Here is a 21,926-nt window from a genome sequence, read left to right as displayed (position 1 = left end):
GATATTGATAATTTGATCCACCCAGTAATCCCTGTCCACACTACTCTAGCCTTAGTCTTTGTCTTCCTTGCCCTTACTCCTACTGTCTGTGCAGAGGTTTTTGCCCATCAGCTGTACAAGTTTGACCAACTGCAAGAAATCCCCAGCACAGAAATGTTTGTGCACTGACACAGCAACAATTCAGCAGGACATCTTAAGAAAATAGTACTATAACTAGACTGCAAAAAGGAGAGGTTTCTCAAACACTGATGTGCCTAAGCCAATGACTAATTATAAGGGAAAGAAGGCATGAATTGCCGGTAGTGCCTATTATGATTGGCATATAACACACATTGATGTGTTTGATTTTGTAAAAGAGGGATTTTTGGGAATGTAATACTAGACTGCATGTACCATGAGGCATATTAGAAGGGAACCTAGTTACTGAAGACAACCCTTGTTTCTTTTCTTTTTTTTTTTTTTTGCCAGTTTGATAAATCCATATCATAACTGCCAACATCATGGTCAGCATGAAAAGAAAAAGGATTTTTTGTTGCTATTGTTAAAACGTCAGGGAGGCCAATATTCAGCCACTGAGTGTCTCGGCTAGTTAGCAGGATAAACATATCCGGCTAACTAGCAGGGTATATTCAGCACGCAGTTGCACGCTGAATATAATTGGCTATCTTAATGTTAGCCACATATGTTTATGCAGCTAACTATGGCCTGGATATTCTAAAATCACAGGCCTTTGAGAATCGCGCAGTACCAGGGGGAGGAGGGGGCGAAGCGTGTGATATCAATAGAAAATGACCCCCTATAGGACAGCTAACTCTGCTCTTCCCCGAAACACCTCCCTTCCACCCCTGGAACGCCCCCAATTTATGCGGCTACATTCTTGTGATACAGCTAGAATTTAGCCACATTAATATCGCCAGTTAGTCATATTGACCTCTTTAATATTAAGCTGTCATCACAATTTTATTTAAATTTAATTAATCATCTAACAAAGGAACTCAAGGCGATTCACATCATGCAAAACAACATAAAACATTTTACAGTTAATAAAATGTACAATATAAGAAGCTGCAACATTAATTATACAAATTATCGTAATTGCAATTACTTTATCATAACATAAAAAACATACCAGCAACTGATAACTGAATGGCATCAAACCAAATTATAACGAAAGCCTTGAGAAAACACATAACCAAACAGCCCAATCCACATAAAGCCGAGTGAACAAATGGAAAGAGTTCTCCTGCAAATGCAGCTATGTAAAGGCTTGAGTAAAAAGATAGGTCTTTAAAACTTTATAAAACCTCAAATAGGTTTTCTCCATTAATAGAGGCACAGATCATGTAGAAGCTTGTGATTGCTAACTGCTTTTGAGAAAACTCTTGTTTCTTGCCCAGGAACAGACTCCAGAACTGCAACAGCAAAACTACTGAAAAATAATATTGTTTTATTTTTATTTTGTTGGGTCAATATATGGCAAATAATGAAGACTAAAAGAAACAATAAAAGTAACGAGCCCTCTCTTTATGCCTAACAGCTCTACAAAATATAACATTTATGAATACAGTTTGATACTGCAAACCCTCTGAGTGAATAAATATTAGAAATACATTTCCAGCTAGAGGCTAACCATTGAAAATGTAATAACGGCATAGGAAGATATTAAGCTGCTGGAACTTGGACAATATTTTAAGTTCCAGAGTTAAAGTTTTGAGTTGTTGAATGCTGTAATACTATCCATGGCAATCTTTTAAGGACATTGTGTCCAAGTTGTTAAAAAAAATAAATACAAAGCTTATTTCAGTCCATTAAAGCTGAATTATGTTAGCCAGAGATTACTGTACCCTGAGTTTCGGTGATCCAACTTACAAACTATTACTTCATTTTCAGTTAGTAGATCAGAATATTCCAATTTCCAAGGACCTGAAGTACCTTAATTTTCTATGCAAGTATTCCATTTCACAGGCATTTAGTTGATGTTTGACTTAATGTATATGATGGACGTCATTATTTTTAAAATGAAGGTTCAGTTCATTCCACATATAGATCAAAGTGATTTAATTGACACCCTATTTTTGGGACAGCAAATGAGTTGGTTCTTTTATTTAGAGGAGCATCACCAAATCCAATGCAAGAGGAAAATAAGAATAATTTTTTGCTCATGAATTCATGGGTAGTAGCTAGCAGAGCTTCTACTGGTACAATAATTATCATGTTTCCTTGCAGTTACATTTTAGGCTCAGACTGGAAGGTTCTCTCTAATAAGAGTCAGCAATGTGTCCACTCTTGTGAGCAGTGCTGGCTTCATCATGACTTCCATGCGTTTTTACAATACCATACGAATGTAAGAAGTGCCATACTGGGTCAGACCAAGGTCCATCAAGTTTAGCATCCTGCCTCTGACCGTGGCCAACCCAGGTCACAAGCATCTGGCAGATCCCATAAAGGAGAAAAAAAATCCACAATAGGTATTTTATACTCTTCTGCATCCTCTTCCTCCATCAAGTTCTACTCTCTAATTGATCTCCTTTCTAAACCCCAACCTTCCTCTGCTCCTTGTACTTTTAGGCTCATCCAAACCAGTGCTTTTGGTCACAAGTCACTGTGGGGCGGATTTTCAGAGCCCTGCTCGCCTAAATCCGCCCAAAACCGGGCGGATTTAGGCGAGCAGGGCCCTGCGCGCCGGTGAGCCTATTTTACATAGGCCTACCGGCGCGCATAGAGCCCCGGGACTCGCGTAAGTCCCGGGGTTCTCCGAGGGGGGCGTGTCGGGGGCGGGCTGGTCGTCGCGGAGTTTCGGGGGCGTGTCGGCAGCGTTTTGGGGGCGGGTACGGGGCGTGGCTACGGCCCGGGGCGGTCCGGGGGCGTGGCCACGCCCTCCGTACCCGCCCCCAGGTCGCGGCCCGGCGCGCAGGAGGCCCGCTGGCGCGCGGGGATTTACGTCTCCCTCCGGGAGGCGTAAATCCCCGGAGAAAGGTAAGGGGGGGGGGTGTAGACAGGGCCGGGCGGGTGGGTTAGGTAGGGGAAGGGAGGGGAAGGTGAGGGGAGGGCGTTAGAGGATTCCCTCCAAGGCCGCTCCGATTTCGGAGCGGCCTTGGAGGGAACGGGGGTAGGCAGCGCGGCTCGGCGCGCGCCGGCTATACAGAATTCATAGCCTTGCGCGCGCCGATCCAGGATTTTAGTGAATACGCGCGGCTCCGCGCGTATCTACTAAAATCCCACGTACTTTTGTTTGCGCCTGGAGCACCAACAAAAGTACGCCAACGCGCCTTGTTTGAAAATCTACCCCCTTAATGTATGGATATTGATTTTAGCCACGCCAAAAAGATGCATACAAAAATATTTGTGTACATTCTTGCTAAAATGCAAATTAAGAAATATTTTGCAATAAGCTGTGGTTGCAAACCAGGACCCCCATTACATCTTATAAAGGGTTGAAAAGAGGAAGTACAAAAAGTCAGTGACCAATGTGAATGCCCTGCCAATTTTTTGAGTTGAAATAAAAACTTCAGTGATCAATTTTTAGAATTCACATTATTTGTCGGTCTGAGATTGTAGACATTATTAATAATTAATTGTTGGCTCTGGGTTTTTCAGGGGTTGTCTCTCCAAGGGAGAGGACCACTTTTCCATGTTTTTGTCCTCAGAGGGTGGCTGTGACCTGTGAATAGGATTCCCAGAGCCTTAGAATCAGGGAGATTTTGCCTTGGGGTCCAAAAGTAGGTGCCTGAAATATCCTGAAGAACCAGAGAAGTGGTCTCAAGGAAGAGAGGAGTGAGTTCCATTCTCCTCATCTGTGTGAGGGAGATTTCTTCAGAGTTTTAGAAAAAGAGGGTTTTCTTTGTGGAGGGTCAGAGGAAAGAGTGTCTTGCACAAGGAAGGTCCTACAGAGATAGCTGCTGCCTAAAAGGAAGCATCAGCATAGGAGCTTCTGAAGTGTATTAGCTGGAGTTCTAGTTTCCTATTGGGTAGACGTCTATATCAAGTTTGCAGGTACCCCTTGGGAAGTGACCAGGGAGGATCCCTTGTGGAGAGTATCTACTGCCAGGGTTTGCAGATTTGCTATTGACTGTGTCTATGATTTTATTCTGGAGCTTTATTTTTCTGTATTGATGAACACTATTCCAAAGTATACATTCTTGGTATTTTACACCTGCAATCAGGTTTTCAGTAAAAGGATTTAATTTTAAACAGCAGACACTGTGTGCCTATGTAATTTTATGCTGGACTGTTGCAGAAGACCTCGATGAAACTCTTAAAGGTGAAATTTAAAAGCCCAATGTGTGCCAAAGTTAGGAGATGTGCGAATATGCCGATCTGGTGCGGGCAGAGCTAATTTTAAAAGCCACCCAGATATGTGTATACTTGCCGCTGTGCACACAAATGAAAAGTTCAAAAAAGGGGCAAGGTGTGGGCGTGATCTGGGCAGGGCATGGGCATGCCTGAATTTAAATTTGAAATTAGCGCATAAATAATTATGTGCACTGGCACGTACCAGGGTCCTCTGCTGTTTAACTTTACTTCTACTATGGATGATGTCTAAGTAGTAAAACAAAAAAATATAGGCAGTTCCCTGTACGTACCCAAATCAGTCCATACTCCTGGGGTTTGCCTCCCTCCAGCAGATGGAGACTAACTTAACCCGATGTGCCACCTGCAGTCCCTCAGTATTTCCCTGTCTCCAGCAGATGGTGGAGCTGCAAAGCCTGCAGTCTGAGTTGTAAAATAAAACCAAAAAAACCCTAACAATACAGAGATCTGCAATTTTCAGTGATGCTGGCCTTCCAGAGGGTTGCTAGGTCCCGGTGGGGCCATCCCTCTGGTTCTTGAGGTGGACAAGCAGGGGGTCGGGGACCCTTATGTGGCTTGCTCCTTTTTCTTGCTGGACAGGGCTGAAGCCAGGGAACCCGGATTACTCGTCCTAAGGGACCAACAGAGCCTGCAGCGATTCCAAGGGCAGTGCTTGGTTAAAGTTTTTCTGTTTTAAAAAAAAAAAAGAGAGAGAGGAGGAGATTTGTCTGTTGGGGCTTGCTCAGAGTCAGCACATGTCCCGGCCCGGCACTGCTATCTCCTCATTTGGGCGGCTCCAGTTATTTATTTCTATCTCTCCAGCATCTCCTTTCTCTCCCTGCCTGGCACTGTTTTTTGCCTTCGCACACAACACTGATTTCAATGCTGCGTGGGTCAGTTTGTTCGGTCTGTGGGGACGCACACGTGTATCTCTCCCATGACAGTCTTTGTACCCGATGTCTCCCTGGTGGGGAGAGGCCTTCAGGGAGCTCAGGCAGGCGCCATGAGCCTGGCAGGTCCCCAATGATCCCTTTCCACTGAGCGCGGGTACGGCGACCATTTTGGCCAAGTTCAGCACTCCCGAGCAGATCATGGAAGGGGGCAGGGATCTTCCTCCCCCTTTGTCTATGGAGGTGGGGACATCCAGGGGAGGTCCAGAGGCCGAAGGGGCCCCTTTAGGTAGTGAGGATAACCCCGGGGGAGGGTCTGACGCTTCTTCTTCCTTCTCCAATTTTGTGCTTTTACTGCACAAGGCCTATAAGGCTAAGAAGTCTGCGTGATGTAAAACTGCGAAGGAGACTTCAGTGGGGCCAGCAAAGAGGTCCAGGCCTTCTGGGAATGTGAGGGGCCACTAGGATCAGACTGCTCCTGAGGGCCTTGGCACTGCCGTCTGCTGCAGATAGTTCTTCTGACACTTCTGAGAAGGATGATCACCAGGAACTGGGCCCTCAGGATTCAGTTCTGGGAGCGGTTCAGCAGGACCCAGATTGGGCACTATCAAAAAGCACTGCAGTCAAGGGAGATGATCCTAAGGTGATGCGTTTGTTCCACAAGCAGGAGCTGAGTCCTCTCATTCCCACGGTTCTGGAGGAACTAGGCATAGAGGTCCCTTGAGAGGATTACGAATTGGGAGCAGTGGACCCAGTCATGGTTGGCCTCCGGGGTCCTGCCAGATCCTTTCCTTTCCATAAGTCAGTTAACGCTTTACTGTTCAGAAAGTGGGATACTCCAGATACTGGGTTGAAAGTCAGTAGGGCCATGGATAGGTTGTAACTGTTGCTGGAGGAGGCACTTGACCTTCTCAAGGTCCCAAAGGTGGATGCTTCAGTCTCAACAGTTACCAAGAAGGTGACCATTCCTTTCTGAAGGACCTTCAGGACAGGAAGTTGGAAGTGCACCTCAAAAATATTTTTGAGTTGTCTGCCCTTGGTGCTTGGACAGCTATGTGTAGCAGTTTCATGTTGAAAGCGAGTCTGCGCTGAGTGCAGCAGTTACAAATAGACAAGTCTTTGTCTGAGGCTGAGTCTCTTTGAGCGGAAAAGTTGGAAGCTGTTGTGGTGTACAATGTGGATGCATTGTATGATCTTTTCAGAACCTCTTCCAGGACTATGATGTCGGCAGTTTCGACCCGGTGGTTCCTATCGCTGAGAAATTGGTCGGTGAGGCTGGTTCACACCTCGGTTCCAGTGATAGGAGACTGGCTGGCTTTATTTTACGAGGAGTGGACCAAAATCACATCAGACCAGTGGGGTCTACGTGTAATAAAACAAGGTTGGGAATTATTAGAAAGGGAATGGTGAATAAAACGGAAAATGTCATAATGCCTCTGTATCGCTCCATGGTGAGACCGCACCTTGAATACTGTGTACAATTCTGGTCGCCGCATCTCAAAAAGATATAATTGCAATGGAGAAGGTACAGAGAAGGGCTACCAAAATGATAAGGGGAATGGAACAGCTCCCCTATGAGGAAAGACTAAAGAGGTAAGGACTTTTCAGCTTGGAGAAGAGACGGCTGAGGGGGGATATGATAGAGATGTTTAAAATTATGAGAGGTCTATAACAGGTAGATGTGAATCGGTTATTTACTTTTTCGGATAGTAGAAAGACTAGGGGGCACTCCATGAAGGTAGCATGGGGCACATTTAAAACTAATCGGAGAAAGTTCTTTTTTACTCAGTGCACAATTAAACTCTGGAATTTGTTGCCAGAGGATGTGATTAGTGCAGTTAGTATAGCTGTGTTTAAAAAAGGATTGGATAAGTTCTTGGAGGAGAAGTCCATTACCTGCTATTAAGTTCACTAAGGGGTAGATTTTCAAACAAGGCGCGTTGGCGTACTTTTGTTGGCGCTCCAGGCGCAAACAAAAGTACGCGGGATTTTAGTAGATACGCGCGGAGCCGCGCGTATCCACTAAAATCCTGGATCGGCGCGCGCAAGCCTATGAATTCTGTATAGCCGGCGCGCGCCAAGCCGCGCTGCCTACCCCCGTTCCCTCCAAGGCCGCTCCGAAATCGGAGCGGCCTTGGAGGGAATCCTCTAACGCCCTCCCCTCATCTTCCCCTCCCTTCCTCTATCTAACCCACCCGCCCGGCCCTGTCTACACCCCCCCCTTACCTTTCTCCGGGGATTTACGCCTCCCGGAGGGAGAAGTAAATCCCCGCGTGCCAGCGGGACTCCTACGCGCCGGGCCGCGACCTGGGGGCAGGTACGGAGGGCGCGGCCACGCCCCCGGACCGCCCCGGGCCGTAGCCACGCCCCCGTACCCGCCCCAAAAACACTGCCGACACACCCCTGAAACGCCGTGACGACCGGGCCAGGCCCCCAACACGCCCCCGACACGCCCCCCTCGGAGAACCCCGGGACTTACGCGAGTCCTGGGGCTCTGCGCGCGCCGGTAGGCCTATGTAAAATAGGCTCACCGGCGCGCAGGGCCCTGCTCGCCTAAATCCGCCCGGTTTTGGGCGGATTTAGGCGAGCAGGGCTCTGAAAATCCGCCCCTTAGAGAATAGCCACTGCTATTAACAGTGTTAACATGGAATAGACTTAGTTTTTGGGTACTTGCCAGGTTCTTATGGCCTGGATTGGCCACTGTTGGAAACAGGATGCTGGGCTTGATGGACCCTTGGTCTGACGCAGTATGGCATTTTCTTATGTTCTTATGTTTAGAATTTGCTCAGCCGCTACGAGACTGGTTTTTTATATCCCCATGCTCTTATTGGGAAAAGAAGCTGGCGGTAAGAGACACCTTCTGTCACCAGCGCGAGTTGGGAGCCATTGTCCCTGTCCCCACAGGCCTGCAAAGGACAGGTCGCTATTCCATCTATTTAATAGATCCTAAGAAGGAGGGAACGTTTCATCTGATTCTCAATTTAAAGAAGGTGAACGTGGTTCTGAAGGTTCCTTGATTCCAGATGGAGACCCTTCGTTCAGTGATCGTGGCAGTGCACAGAGATGAATACCTTGTGTCCTTGGATTTAACTGAAGCTTATTTGCACATAGGAATCCAACCCAATCATCAGAGATATCTGTGCTTCATGATTCTGGGGGAACACTTCCAATTTTGTGCTCTACCCTTTGGCTTTGTAACTGCACCCAGGACCTTTACCAAGGTAATGGTCATGGTGGCTGCAGCTCTTTGGAGAGAGGGAGTCCTGGTCAATTCCTATCTGGATGACTGGCTGATCTGTGCAAAGTCAGAATCCCTTTGTCAGAGAGCAGTGGATTTGGTTCTTTGGTGCCTGAGACCATTGGGGTGGATAGTCAATGTGGCCAAGAGTCCTTGTGTTCCTTCCCAGAGTTTGGAATTCCTGGGGGTGCATTTCAACACAAAGGCAGGAAAGGTGTTTCTCACCGAGGAACGGATTTCCAAATTAAAGGCCCAAGTTTGCGGATTGTTGGACAACCGAGTAACCACGGTCTGAGATTACTTACAAGTGCTTGGATCTATGGCTTCTAGCTTGGAATTGGTGTCTTGGGCATTTGCTTACATGAGGCCTCTTCAATCGGCCTTACTGTCTCACTGGGATCCATTATCAGAGCATTTTCATCTACCTCTCCCTCTCCTGGAATTTGCACATTCCAATCTTTCATGGTGGCTTCTCCCAGACAATTTGAGTTGCAACATGGATCTTGATATCTCAATATAGATGATCGTAACCACCGATGCCAGTCTCTCCAGCCGGGGAGCAGTATGTCAGAGCCACTCGGTGCAAGGCCAGTGGTCGCCAGAGGAAGCTTCCTGGTCCATCAGTTGTCTAGAGACAAGGGTGGTGCTTTTGGCCCTGCTGGTGTTTCTACCCTTGGTAAGGGGAAAGCCGGTGAAAATCTTTTCAGACAATGCGACAATGGTAGCTTACATCAATTGACAAGGGGGTACCAAGAGTCATGCAGTGGCTCAGGAAGAGCGAATGTAGTTGACTGGGCAGAACAGCATCTGAAGCACTTGGCAACCTTGCATATAGCAGGCTCGGACAATGTGCAAGCAGATTTTCTAAGCCAGCAGCAGCTGGACCCGGGGAGTGGGAGCTGTCAGAAGAGGCGATGCATCTCATCAGTCGCAGGTGAGGCCCACCATGTGTGGGCTTGATGGCAACCCCCAGAAATGCCAAGACCCCACATTTCTTCAGATGATGAAGAGAATGAGGAGCAGAAGGAGTGGATGCATGGGTTCAGCCCTGGCTGACAGATGTCCTACTGTATGTGTTTCCTCCTTGGCCATTGGTAGGTAAGATCTTACGGCGCATAGAGATTCATCTGGGCAAAGTGATTCTCGTGGCACCAGAGTGGCCAAGGCGTCCGTGGTTTGTGTTCTTGGTCAACCTAGCATTGGACTGACCATTGAGGCTTGCTCACCTGCCAAATCTTCTGCATCAAGGGCCTGTTTGTTTCGATCAGGCAGATCGGTTTTGTCCAGCAGCTTGGCTTTTGAGAGGCAGCTTTTGAGAGACAAAAATTATTTGTTCGTGGTCATTACTACCCTCTTGCAGTCTAGAAAGACCTCCACTTCTCTTGCCTATGCGAGGGCATGGAGAGTTTTTGAGTCCTGGTGTTCCGGTCAGCGAGTGGATCCTAGGTGGGCCTCAGTGGGGAATATTTTGGCCTTTCTCCAGGACAGGTTAGTCAAAGGATTATCCTTTAATTCTCTCAGGGTTCAGATGGTAGTGCTAGGATGTTTGTGAGGTAAGGTTTCAGGTTTTTCCCTATTGGATCATCCGGATGTTGTGCGTTTTCTTCGGGGAATGAGACATTTACGCCCTCCAGTTCAGCAGCCATGTCCTTCCCGGAGCCTGAATGTGGTCTTAAAGAGCATATGTGCACCCCCTTTCAAACCTCTGAAATGTGTGACTATGAAAGATCTCACTTTGAAAGTGTTTTTTTTTGGTGGCTATCTCTTCGGCTATTTTTTACCTTCAGGCTTTATCCTGCAGGGAGCCTTTTTTGAGAATATCAGACAAGGGAGTTTTCTTGAGGATGGTTTCTTCCTTTCTACCCAATGTGGTGTCATCCTTTCATTTAAATCAATCAGTGGAAATTCCATCCTTTTCAAGTTTGGATCCTTTGGAGCCACATGCTAGACATTTACAACAGTTAGACATAAAGTGTGCATTGGGTATGTACAGGGAAAGGAAAATTGGTTCTTACCTGCTAATTTTTGTTCCTGTAGTACCACAGATCAGTCCAGAGTCCACCCTCTGGAGGAAATAGGTAGTTTGGAGATCCTGTTCGATTTGTCTTTCTCTTTTTGTACTTACCCTGAAGAATGGCAGAGGTTTTGTTAGTCCTACACAGGGGTTTATGTGTGCACAATTTTGTTTTTAAGGTTTCCTTTCCCCCCTGCTCATTTGGGGGATTCTAGTTGGTTTGGTTATTTACATTTCTGGCTTGGGTACAGATTAATACTGAGGGACTGCAGGTGGCACCTCGGGTTAAGAGGCAGTGTCAGTAAAACTTTCTCTGACTCCATCTGCTGGAGGGGAGGCAAAATCCAGGAGTTTGGACTGATCTGAGGTACTACAGGAACGAAAATTAGCAGGTAAGAACCAATTTTCCTATCAAGGACTATTAAACTAGAGGAGTTTCAAAGTCCTATCCCTTAACTTGTTGAACTGGGAATGAAATGGGAGAACAGCCAAAGGCATTGTCGCGCTTGTCTATTAAAATCTCCCCACTCACTTGGTAGAAGTGGCATTTGCGTGCATAGGCCTGTATCCCTTAAAATTGTGCACATGTGCGGACGGTCAGGTTATTTTATAACATGCACACATATATGTGTGCATGGTATAAAATGGCTGCATTCCTGAGTGCAGGCTGACAAACATGCGCACATGTGCCCCTAAGCGTCGGTTTAAAAGTTACCATCTAAGGACTTTGAAAGATTTTCCTTTCCTCTCTGTAAGGAGCAAAATCCAGGAGCATGAGACATTATGGCCCCAGCACTCTCAAATGAGTCTCTGAGCCCAGGAGCTACACAAGTTAGTATTCACTAAGTAGAAAGCAATGAAATAGGAAATACATAAGAGAAAGATAAGGTATGGTAAAATGCCTCCGCCATTATTGCACAACTGAAGTGATGATAATTAGGAACTATTGCCAGAAACCTTAGTAATGACTCAGTTTAAAAAAGGTTCTATCCCCATTTTACAGCTTTCCATTTCCACTTTTAACTGGTGACCTTTGCTTGGCAAGAGCTGTAGTGATATCAAATTGTAAATTATTACTGTTTGCTTGAATGCTTGAGTAATATTGACCACATTTTAATGGAAATAGGCCATTGGTAATATTCTAAAGACTATATAACTTGATATCAAACAATCAGGTCTCTCATGAAATAAAGGCAAGTTGTTTGTTTTTTAATCAAATAATGCAGTGCATGGTATGCTGAGGTTCGCTTATTTCTAGCATCAATGGATATTTGTTCTAGGTGTACTCTTGAACACGCTGAAAGGGTATAAAATTTTCATGCAGATGTGTTGTCTGATGTATAATTTTTGAGCCCTTCATGACTTTTATATAGTAGACTATGTTTCTATTATCAAGAGAAGACTTAGAAAACAATCTTTTGATTTCCAGCTGCTGTTTTTTTCAAACGTTATACTTTGTAATCCTAATAAAGTAAAATAAAGCAATAAAATTTGGAAGCAAGATGGAAATTAGACACAAACATGTTGCTGATAATTCGAACTCTGCTACTTTGGGATGTGTGCATCATGCAGCTGTCAAGTGGTTCTTAGAACTTCCTATAAACCTAAAAGAAATATAGGTCAACAAACAACTTAATAGGTAATGCTTTTTTTATTGGATTAACAGCATATTTTATGATGATCTTCCTAGAGCTATATTCTCTTCAGCAGGTCAGTGCATTTGACGAAGGAAACATAGCTCTAGAAAGATCGCCATAAATGTGTTAAAGTGCATTTAAAAAAAAAAAATCATCACCTATTACTTGATTGGTGATCCTTTTTTATATATATCCAAGTTGATTGACACAGAAGCCACAATAAATACTTTATTACAAAAACAGCAAGATGGTTCCTCTTTGAAGGTGTATCATGTAATTTCTGCAGTATTCAGCAAGTTATATTTTCCCTAGGTGTGCAGAACCAAGGTGATTGACTTGAGCGACGGGGTGTCCCAATATGCGTGGTATCCATGTACTGAGATACTACGCATCCAGTATATCCATTTAACTGAGATCACTTACTGGATCAAGGTAAGAAGCAAGAGTTCACAGAGTTGCCATTGTCATTTCATATTAAACCTTCAATATATAGGGTAATTATGATTCCCCTAATCCATGTCACATCTACTACTAAAGTTTTACACAGTTCAAGAACCAGCATAGAGTCTGAATGACAACACTGTGTGCTGCCATGCAGAGAACATGGGTTTGATTCCTGTCTCAGATCTTTTGTTTTCTGGGCTGTGAGTTAGATATGCTGTGTAAGCTGTAGGGATGTGCAGAGGGACGCCATATGTTGCATTCGGTATTTGTATTTCGCCGGGGGGCAGATACATTGCATTCGGCAAGGGGGGCCCCCAATACGTTCATGCGTTAATTCTTATTTGTTTCCCGGCTAAAATTGAATTAACTACAACCCCCACCCTCCTAACCCCCACAAGACTTACCAAAACTCCCTGGTGGTCCAGCGGGGGGTCCGGGAGCCATCTCCTGCACTCACGCCCTCGGCTGCTGGTATTCAAAATGGCGCTGATAGCCTTTGACCTTACTATGTCACAGGGGCTACCAGTGCCATTGGTTGGCCCCTGTCACATGGTAGGAGAAATGGATGGCCGGCGCCATCTTGTGCTCCTACCATGTGACAGGGGCTGACCAATGGCACCGGTAGCCCCTGTGACATAGTGAGGGCAAAGGCTATCGGCGCCATTTTGATTACTGGCAGCCGATGGCATGACTGCAGGAGATGGCTCCTGGACCCCCTCTGGACCACCAGAGACTTTTGGCAAGTCTTGGGGGACTCTCCTGACCCCCACAAGACTTTTGGCAAAAGTCTTGTGGGGGCCATCCATTGCTCCTACCATGTGACAGGGGCCGACCAAGGGCACCGGTAGCCCCTGTGACATAAAAAGGTCAAAGGCTATCGGCGCCATTTTGAATACTGGCAGCCGAGGGTGTGAGTGCAGGAGATGGCTCCCGGACCCCCCGCTGGACCACCAGGGAGTTTTGGTAAGTCTTGGGGGGTTCAGGAGGGTGGGGGGTTGTTTAAATTTGCTCTTTTAGATGGCCGAATAATTTGGCAAAGATTTGTTGTATTCGTGGGGAATCGCGATACGTTTCGCGTCCCCACGAATACAACGACTATGGTCCTATACATTGCAGATTACCAATCCGTTGGAAACGAATGCACATCCCTAGTAAGCTGCATATTGGGTCAAGCAGGGATTGGGATACTGTGAAGACAGAGTTCACAGCCCCTGGGATGGAGGAAGTTTCAGCCATTGTTCAATAGCAACTTCTGTTGACTGGACTCAGGATTCATGCATACACTCCAGGAGAAAGGGGATGCCAGCATGGCCATTTGGCTAGGGCCTACAATGTTCAAGGGGCCTACTTTTGTTGGGCAAAATTAAAAAAAAAAAAAAAGCTAACTATATCTATTTCTTACATCTATAAATAAAAATTTCAATTGTAATTGAAGAATTTGCTAACAAAAAAAAGCTTGTAAAGCCTTCTTAAATAAATAAAAAGTATTTGGGAAATTTAGAAAACGATTTCTCTTAATAAGTATCACATCAGAATCTTACATAGGGGCCTACTTTTCTTAGCTGGCCCGGGCCTAATTCTTGCTCTCTCCGGTCCTGCATGCATACTAGGTTCTGGAGGGAACTGTGACCTTTTGCCTCTGGCCTAGACTGTCACTGCAATGCCTGGGATACTGTGGGGGTTATAAAATAGGAATAACTTTAACCCATAGAAACATGATGGAAGAAAAAGAACATACAGCCCATCTTGTTTGTTCATCCACACCAATTGATCAGGTAGACAATCCCTACCACTCCCTCAGATATTTTCTATGCTTGTCCCATGCTCTTTTGAAATCAGATACTGTCTTTGTTTTCACCTCCTCCACTGGGAAGCTGTTCCATGCATCCACCATCCTTTCTGTAATGAAATAAGTCTCTAGATTACTACTGAGTCTTCCCCCTTTTAGTCTCATCCTATAACCCCTCGTTTCAGAGCCTCTTTCCTATTGAAAGAGACCCTCTCTTGTACATTGATACCTTGGAAGTATTTAAATATCTCTAATCCAATAGAAATTAGTTCTGACTGAAAGCCCAAAGGAGAATGAGGAAACTGCAAAAAACAAGTGACTTAAGGAAATATGACCCAGAAGTTATCCTGCAGACATAAACCCCAACTGAATAGTCTCATTTATATAAAATAGAGAACAATTACTTTTACAGTGGGAGATACAGTGGCTATATTGTATAGTGCAGTGCTAAACAAAGCTAGGTGCATAACAGCAGAAGCTTCTGAGGATCACTGTATTTCTCCTCTTTTTCTCTTTACAGGCATTTTTTAATCAGCCCATGGTTACTGCAGCAGTCATAATTCACCTGGTCACAGATGGAACAAATTACATTGACCAGAGACAGGAGACAATCAGTGTTCAACTGTTTGACACCAAGAACCAAAGTCATGATCTAGGTAAAAGTCTGAAAACACCATTTTCTTTTATATTTGGGAAGTTTTGATTTCATTAATAATGCATAGATACATTTATTTTTTGTGAGGGAGGGAGAATGGGCACTAGAGCATTACACGCAGGGCCGGTGGAAACACTAGGCAGACTAGGCACACCAGTCAGGGGGTGGCACCAGCATGGTCTCTCCTTCTTCCCACCTGTGTGACCTGGAAGAGAAAAAGTCACAGCACAGTCTCGCGTGGGCGGGAAGAAGGAGAGACCATAACAATGCCAGCAGAGGCGGGAAGAGTGCGTCCTTGCCAAAAGAAAAGGTGCTACTGGCCTTGGCCCATGCAGCAGTGAAGAGCACGAGGAGCAGCAGCGTGGCCCGGGGCTGGAACGGCCCCTTCCACTCAGGAAGCAGTAATGTTGGCCCTGGTCCCTGCTCAACTATACGAAGCGGAGAAGGAGGCAGAGAAGTGTCAGCCACCACAAGCCTGAAGAAAGAGGAAGAGCACTGAGGGCCACGGGAGCTGAAGGACAAGGTTGTTGCTGATAGCCTTTGTTGCCAGTGGAGGGGCAGTGAGTGAGAGAGCATGTCCGTATGTGTGAGTGTGTGTGTATGTTTGTGTATATGAGAGAGGACATGTCTCTGTGTGTATATGTATGAAGGAGAGGGCATGTATGAGAGGTCATTTTTGTGTCTGTGTGTTCGAGAGAGAGGTCATGTCTCTATGTGAGTGTGTGTGTATATATGGGAGATAGGGATCATGTCTGTATGTGTGCGCATGTATGAGAGGGCAACTCTCTGTGTGTGTGCATTTGTGAGAGACAGGACATGTTTGTATGTGTTTGTATGAGACAGGGCGTATTTGTGTGTGTGTGTGTGTGTATGTGTGTGCATGTATGAGAGAGAAAGCACGTCTCTCTGTGTTTACATGTTTCAGAGAGAGAGAGAGGATGTCTATGTGTGTGTGTGTATAAGTATGAGAGAGAGAGCATGTCTGTGTGTGTGTGTGTGTGTGTGTATGTATGAGAGAGAGGGCATGACTGCATGAATGTGTGAGTGAGCGAGGCTGTGTGTACATATGAGAGAGAGAGAGAGGATAAAGTTTGTGAGCAGCAAGAACCCTTCTCCTCTTTCCCATCCGAAATTCAAAAGATCCCAGGTATGGATAGCAAGGGATTTTTTTTATCTTTATTAATTTATATTTATATTTCTTGATTTTATTGTTTGTTTAATGACCCATGGTGAAGTTTCTGTTTTTCCATTGTTGCACTGCATACAGACTCTGGATTTTTGTGGTTTCCAGTTCATTTTTTGTCTACGTGTTTCTGTTTATAGTTTATGGTGTCTTTATTCTGTATTTGGTGAAGGTCTGTGTTCTGCATGTATGACTGAAGTAAGGTATTCTGCTAGCTTGTAGTTTCTATGTAGGGATCTATAGAAGCCTGGCTTGTTCCATGTTCCTATTAGGAGGCATATTAGTGTTTTAGGGCCTGGTGTAATATTTGCAGTATTGCTTTTTCATAGGTAGAGTTATTACTGCTTGAGTGCTGGAAATTACTGTTTTGGTATGGGAAGTTTACAATAATCATAATACAGTTTACTCGTGGCTTTTTGAGGGCAAACCCACACTCAACAAATATTACAATAGGTCTAATACCAATTCCAAGTGTCCTCTTTACTATTTTCTGCAGGGTTTTCTGGATGGCACTACAGCAGTGCATGTAAATATAATATACATGTCGTGATATTTTTACCTCAGAAGACTATATTTTGAATGCCCTTTTCCATGTAAAATGATTATAAATGCATAATTTTTTATTGTATGTGGGGAGGTTGTGACATGGGGGGGGAGGGGTTGCAGGCTGAAAGTTTCACCTAGGGCACCTAATAAGCTTACACCAGCCCTGAATACATGCAGAAGGATAATGTGCATTGGTTATGTTTCTTTCAAATAGAAATACTCAGAGAGTTTTGGAGTTTGGTTCCTTCTTCCTGGCTTACTGATATAAAACATTTCCTTGAAAGAAGATCTCATAGTGATGAGCTTAAACTTCTTAGAATTATTTATAAACAAGGCAGAAAGCACTGATGGCAATCCTTCCAGCAAGGTGATCAGAGCAAATCCCTCAACAGGCATCAATTACGACCTCAAGAAATCTGAGAGCCTAGTAATAATACCATCGACTTCTAGGAACTCTTACATCTTCATTTTAAAAATATTTGCTGAAGTGGCTAAAACTGTTGTAGTCAGCACCATATTTCATAACTTCATCTGTATCGGTATTCATTTTTTCTTTCTGCTCATGTGAATAGGCATGTGCAGCTGGAAAAAATTTGTTTCATTTTAAAATTCATTTTGTGGGACCTTAATTTGTTTCTTTAGTTTCAAAATGAAAAAAAAAATTGTTTTTTTTAGTTTGATTTATTTTCGTTTGCCATTAAAGTCAATGGGGGGAGAATTAAGAGTAATTTTCAGCCTATATTAGGCTCCAGAATAGCTTTTTTTAATCAGTTGTCTTAAAACTTGTTGAAAGAAATCAACAGAAGGAGAACATAATTCCAAGATACCTAGAAAGACTGAGAAGACTGGAAAGTGGCACCAAAAGTGGCATGAATAGCCTACGACTCCATAAAGAGGCAAAGGGGTACCAGCTGTGGCAGGATTTCACTAAGTCACTGTAAGGGGAGCACAGAAGTAGAAAAAGTGGGAAGAACACACCAAAGCTCCAAAATAGGGCACCAGACACAGTGCCATGAACCCTTGGTGGCATCTCAAGTGACAATTTGACACTGAAAGTGGCAGTAGCATCCTAAGGTAGCACGAAGGTGGAACAAAGCAGAAAAGAACCTCCAAGGCAGGTACTGATAAAGGGTAAAAGCAGCTCAAAGAGTGGCTTCAAGGTTCCAGAGCATCATGAGAGATGCAAAGCAGCTCCCACAGACTGCCAAGGTGTTAGCTCCTGGGTATGACAGCAAGGCACAGCGGCAAAGGAAAATCTAAAGGAGTAAAGTCTGAGCATGGAAGCAAGGCTGAGTGGCACAAAGACACCCAAGGTACAGGAGGGAATTTAGATTTTCTTGTAGAGTTGGTTTGCCAAATGAAAAAGTTTGTATCACAATTAGTATAACACAATTCTTTCTCTAATAATTGTGCATTGCTTTTCTAGGAAAGCACTGAGGCTTTTCCTACATTTCCCACATTACTGTACACATGCACCTGTTGCTCTCCCTTGATTTCTATAAGTACATTGACTATAATCGCTTATAGAAATCATTCAATTTCAAATGAATGAAACAAATAGGATTTGTTTAATTCATGGGGGTCCCTTCAATTCATTTTGAGGCACCATGAAAGAAACAAATTGGCTCTAATTTGTTTCATTTTCTATTTAGTTGTAAACTAATGTACATCCCTAAATATGAATTAACTTCCAATCTAGATGGAACATCTATTCAGGTGCAGTAACTGAAGCAGCCATGAACTACAGAATCCAAAGATCTTGAAATCTGATGATCTTAGAAAAACTATGAAAGACTGCCAATTTGTGTGATATTTTCTAGATGTTTTGACATTTGTTGCTTTCTGGTTTTGCTACACCTTTATTGAAAATATGACTGAATGTAAAAGTTTAGGTCTCATGGGCCCTTTCCTATCTCCGTCCATATCACAGATACTCTTTAATCCTCCAGCATTCCCATCACATTACTACCACTGAGGAACTCATGACTTGCTCCAGATAATCTGAAATTTTGTCATTGAATTACCTCCATCAGCTCCATCCCATCATTTCTGTGATGAAATATTTCCTTTACCTTACTTTTTAGTCTACCTAGGCTCATATTGGAACACACTTTTATAGATCCTCCTTTCTGTTGCATGTTATGCATTAGTTATGATTTGAGGCATTTTACTGTCATTTCTATATCATTCCCCCCCCCCATCCCCCCATTGCCCTGGTTTTCCACCAGATAAGTGAGGGTAGATGCTGTGAAAGGACAGTCTCACCAATCCTACTATAAAGTGGAGAGAATTATGCTCCCAACCAATAACGAAAATATCTGCCTGACTTACAAGTACTTACAGCATTGAAGGTCTGTCGACATCCAGTGGATTTGTAGATCTAGCCATTGAGGGAGGCATGTTTCCTACCACCAATATAGCTCCTATATTCTTGGTCCTGTAACCTTTTTACTGGTCTCTGCTGAAATCTTGCAAAAGAGATCCAAGAATTAAATTCCATTGGCTGAATTAGCCTGGATACAAATATGGAAAAGTGTGTGCAAAGTAGATGTTGCCTTTTTCAGTTTCTCTTCTGAAACTGCCCTTTTTTTATTTGGGGCTTCTTTGTCATATCTTTATGTAACCCCTACGCCAAAGAGTCAGCCTCTCAAACTTGGCAAGTATTGGGAGGAACTCCTCCAAGGTGAGGTACAGTCTCTCATGGGCCATAGGTTGAGGGCAGGATAGTATGGATACCCTTTGGGGACAAACTGGACTAGACACACTCTCAATCTCAATGAAAAAAAAAACCAAGAGGTCCATATTCAAACATCATTTAGATGGATAATGTAATAGTTATCCATCTAAATGACGTATTCAGCTATATTCAGCGCTTATCAGGATAAGTTGGTGGCATTTCGGGGGCAGGCAGGAGGCATTCTGGGGAGGAGCTAACGCTGGTCAGACCATAGGTTGTCCGGTTATTTTAAGATAACCAGGTATATTCAGCAGCGTGACTGCACTACTGAATATATACTACTAGTTATCCAGTTATGTATAACCAGGTAACCAGCACAGCCGCACAACAGGTAGACTCACTCTTACAGGGATTGGCTCTAGGGCTTCACTGATACTAGCCCCTTTCCCCATAGTTTGAGCCTTTAGGTTCCAGGGGCCTGTAAGGCTTAGACAAGAGTCCTGTAAGAAGTGGTCAATTGAATACGAGTAGTGGGCAGAGGTCAGGGCTAGCAGCGAGAAAATGGTGTCCAGGTCCAGGCCAAGGTTGGGGCAGGCAGTCAACAAATGGTGTCTAGGTCCAGGTCAAAGTCAGAGCAGGCAGCAGGCAGAAGAGTAGTCAAGTCCATAGAAATGGTTTGAACCAGGAGTCAGACAGAGATGGACAGACAAGATGAAGACAAGGCACTGAGGACCAAGATACAAGCAGGGTAAGGCAGGGCAAGATAGCAAGCAACACACACTGCAAAGCAGGAGGATCTGTTGTTCAGGCAAGGCTTGGAGCACAGCTGGGGTTTCAATATTCAGCTGTGTGACATCATCCCTGAGTGCTGGCAGTTCAATTTCCCATCACATGGGCTTCAAGAGTTAGTGCACCATGCCTAGGGAGACCTAGGGGCATGGTGGCATCTCGGCCACATTGGTGGCATTCGAGGGTAGGTGCGGCTGGTCGTGGGTCTTCCTGCAGTCATCCAAAATGTTAAACAAATATGAAAAGAGCCATTCTGCTACCTAAACCAGCTCCTCCCCACCTGTCTTGCAGGCAACATGAGGGGAGGGGGAGATTTGAAGTAGACAGAGCAGATCAGACCAAAGAAGAGCTACTATTCTCCATAATCAAGACCCTTCCTGTTCCTTCTCCCTCTTTGGGCTGCAGGAGCAGCAGCTCAAGGCACCATTCTGGCAGTGCTGTCTATGGCCCAGGTCATATTGGCCATAGGGCATCTATGCTTCTGCCTATGAGTGGGATTCATTTTCTGATGCTGTCTCCTTAAAAGTGCTGTTGCTTTCCTTATTACATCCCCAAACTCTACCTCACCCCTTCCCTCCTGTTGCCTGCCTTGTACGGAAGGAGCTGGATCAGGAAGCAGAGAGATGTTCTTTGCAGTGTGAGATTCCTTCTACAAGACCTATGTGCCTATATCTAGGGATGGAGAGAGTGCTGGGGTAGGGCTTGAAGATCGAGGGGAGAGTGCTGGGTCATCCCTGGAAGTGATGGATTTTTTTTCTCCTTGTCTGGTACCAGTTCTGGCCTAGTCTGCTTATTCAGGGTCAGAACTAAGTATATATGCAGCAGGGACCTTCACACTTCCATCAGCAAAATTTGCTTGGAAGTAGAAATGAGTCAAAAGTTCTTGTGTGGTAGCATGCAAGGATTTTCTGCTTGAGAAACTGGAATAGAAAATCAATACTGGGGCTGATATTCAGCCGCGGAGCAGCTAGTTAAGTTAGCCGGATATAGCCCGACTCTAGACTGCCCCCGACTTATGTAACTAAATTCTAGCCAAATAAGTTATTATGCGGCTAGAATACAGCTTTAAATATAGCTGGCTAGCCATTTAGACTGATAACTTTTCAGATATCCATCTGAATGGCTTTTGAATATAGACATTATATATATACTGTTACATGGTTCTGTAAAGATGATTGTGATGGAATATAACCAGGCAGGGAGAAAGATGGAAATTCAACTCACTCTGAAAGGTTACATCCTGATTAGGTAGCCTTGCAGACCCCCACCCCTTTCCACACAGTGTCTGATGACATGGTAGGAAGGATGGTTAACCCTATGCTCTCTGTTTGGAGAATGACCTTCAGCTATAGGTCCTTCAGCATTCTTGAGGGGGTAAGCCCCAGGTATTCTCCCTCTCGCCACTGTACTTCACACATACCTGCAAGTCAAACAAAACAGGGACATTTATTTTAGTCCAACCAATTTTTTTATTTTCGTACAAACATACAACAACAGTATCTCACCAGCAAGGGGTAGTTGTTTCACTTCAAGACATCCAAATCCTGAACAGTCAATGTACCACAGGGTATTAAAATTAATTCCAGTGCTATTAACCATCAGATTCAGGCATTCACTTCTCAATAACTAAGGTTCCCATCACTGAGCAAGGACAAAATAGGGATGTGCATTTGTTTGAAACAGCATAGACAATGTCAATGACATGTCAACAATATTCTCTATGTCGTTTCTTGTTGTTTTCAAAACAAAACAATAGAAAAAAAACATGAAATTT

General features: G+C 44.4%; 1 protein-coding gene across 1 annotated transcript in view; it reads left to right on the top strand.

Annotated features, from left to right (window-relative positions):
* Nucleotides 1-21,926, top strand: part of PAPPA (pappalysin 1) — a 611,319-nt gene that overhangs the window by 424,455 nt on the left and 164,938 nt on the right. The window contains exons 11-12 of the mRNA XM_029613956.1: nucleotides 12,382-12,501; nucleotides 14,823-14,958. Of these exons, the coding sequence (XP_029469816.1) occupies nucleotides 12,382-12,501; nucleotides 14,823-14,958 (256 nt within the window). The remainder of the gene's footprint in view (nucleotides 1-12,381; nucleotides 12,502-14,822; nucleotides 14,959-21,926) is intronic.

This window comes from Rhinatrema bivittatum, chromosome 8, assembly GCF_901001135.1.
Source record: "Rhinatrema bivittatum chromosome 8, aRhiBiv1.1, whole genome shotgun sequence".
NCBI classification, from domain to species: Eukaryota; Metazoa; Chordata; class Amphibia; order Gymnophiona; family Rhinatrematidae; genus Rhinatrema; species Rhinatrema bivittatum.
This window is presented reverse-complemented; position numbering and strand designations above follow the sequence as displayed.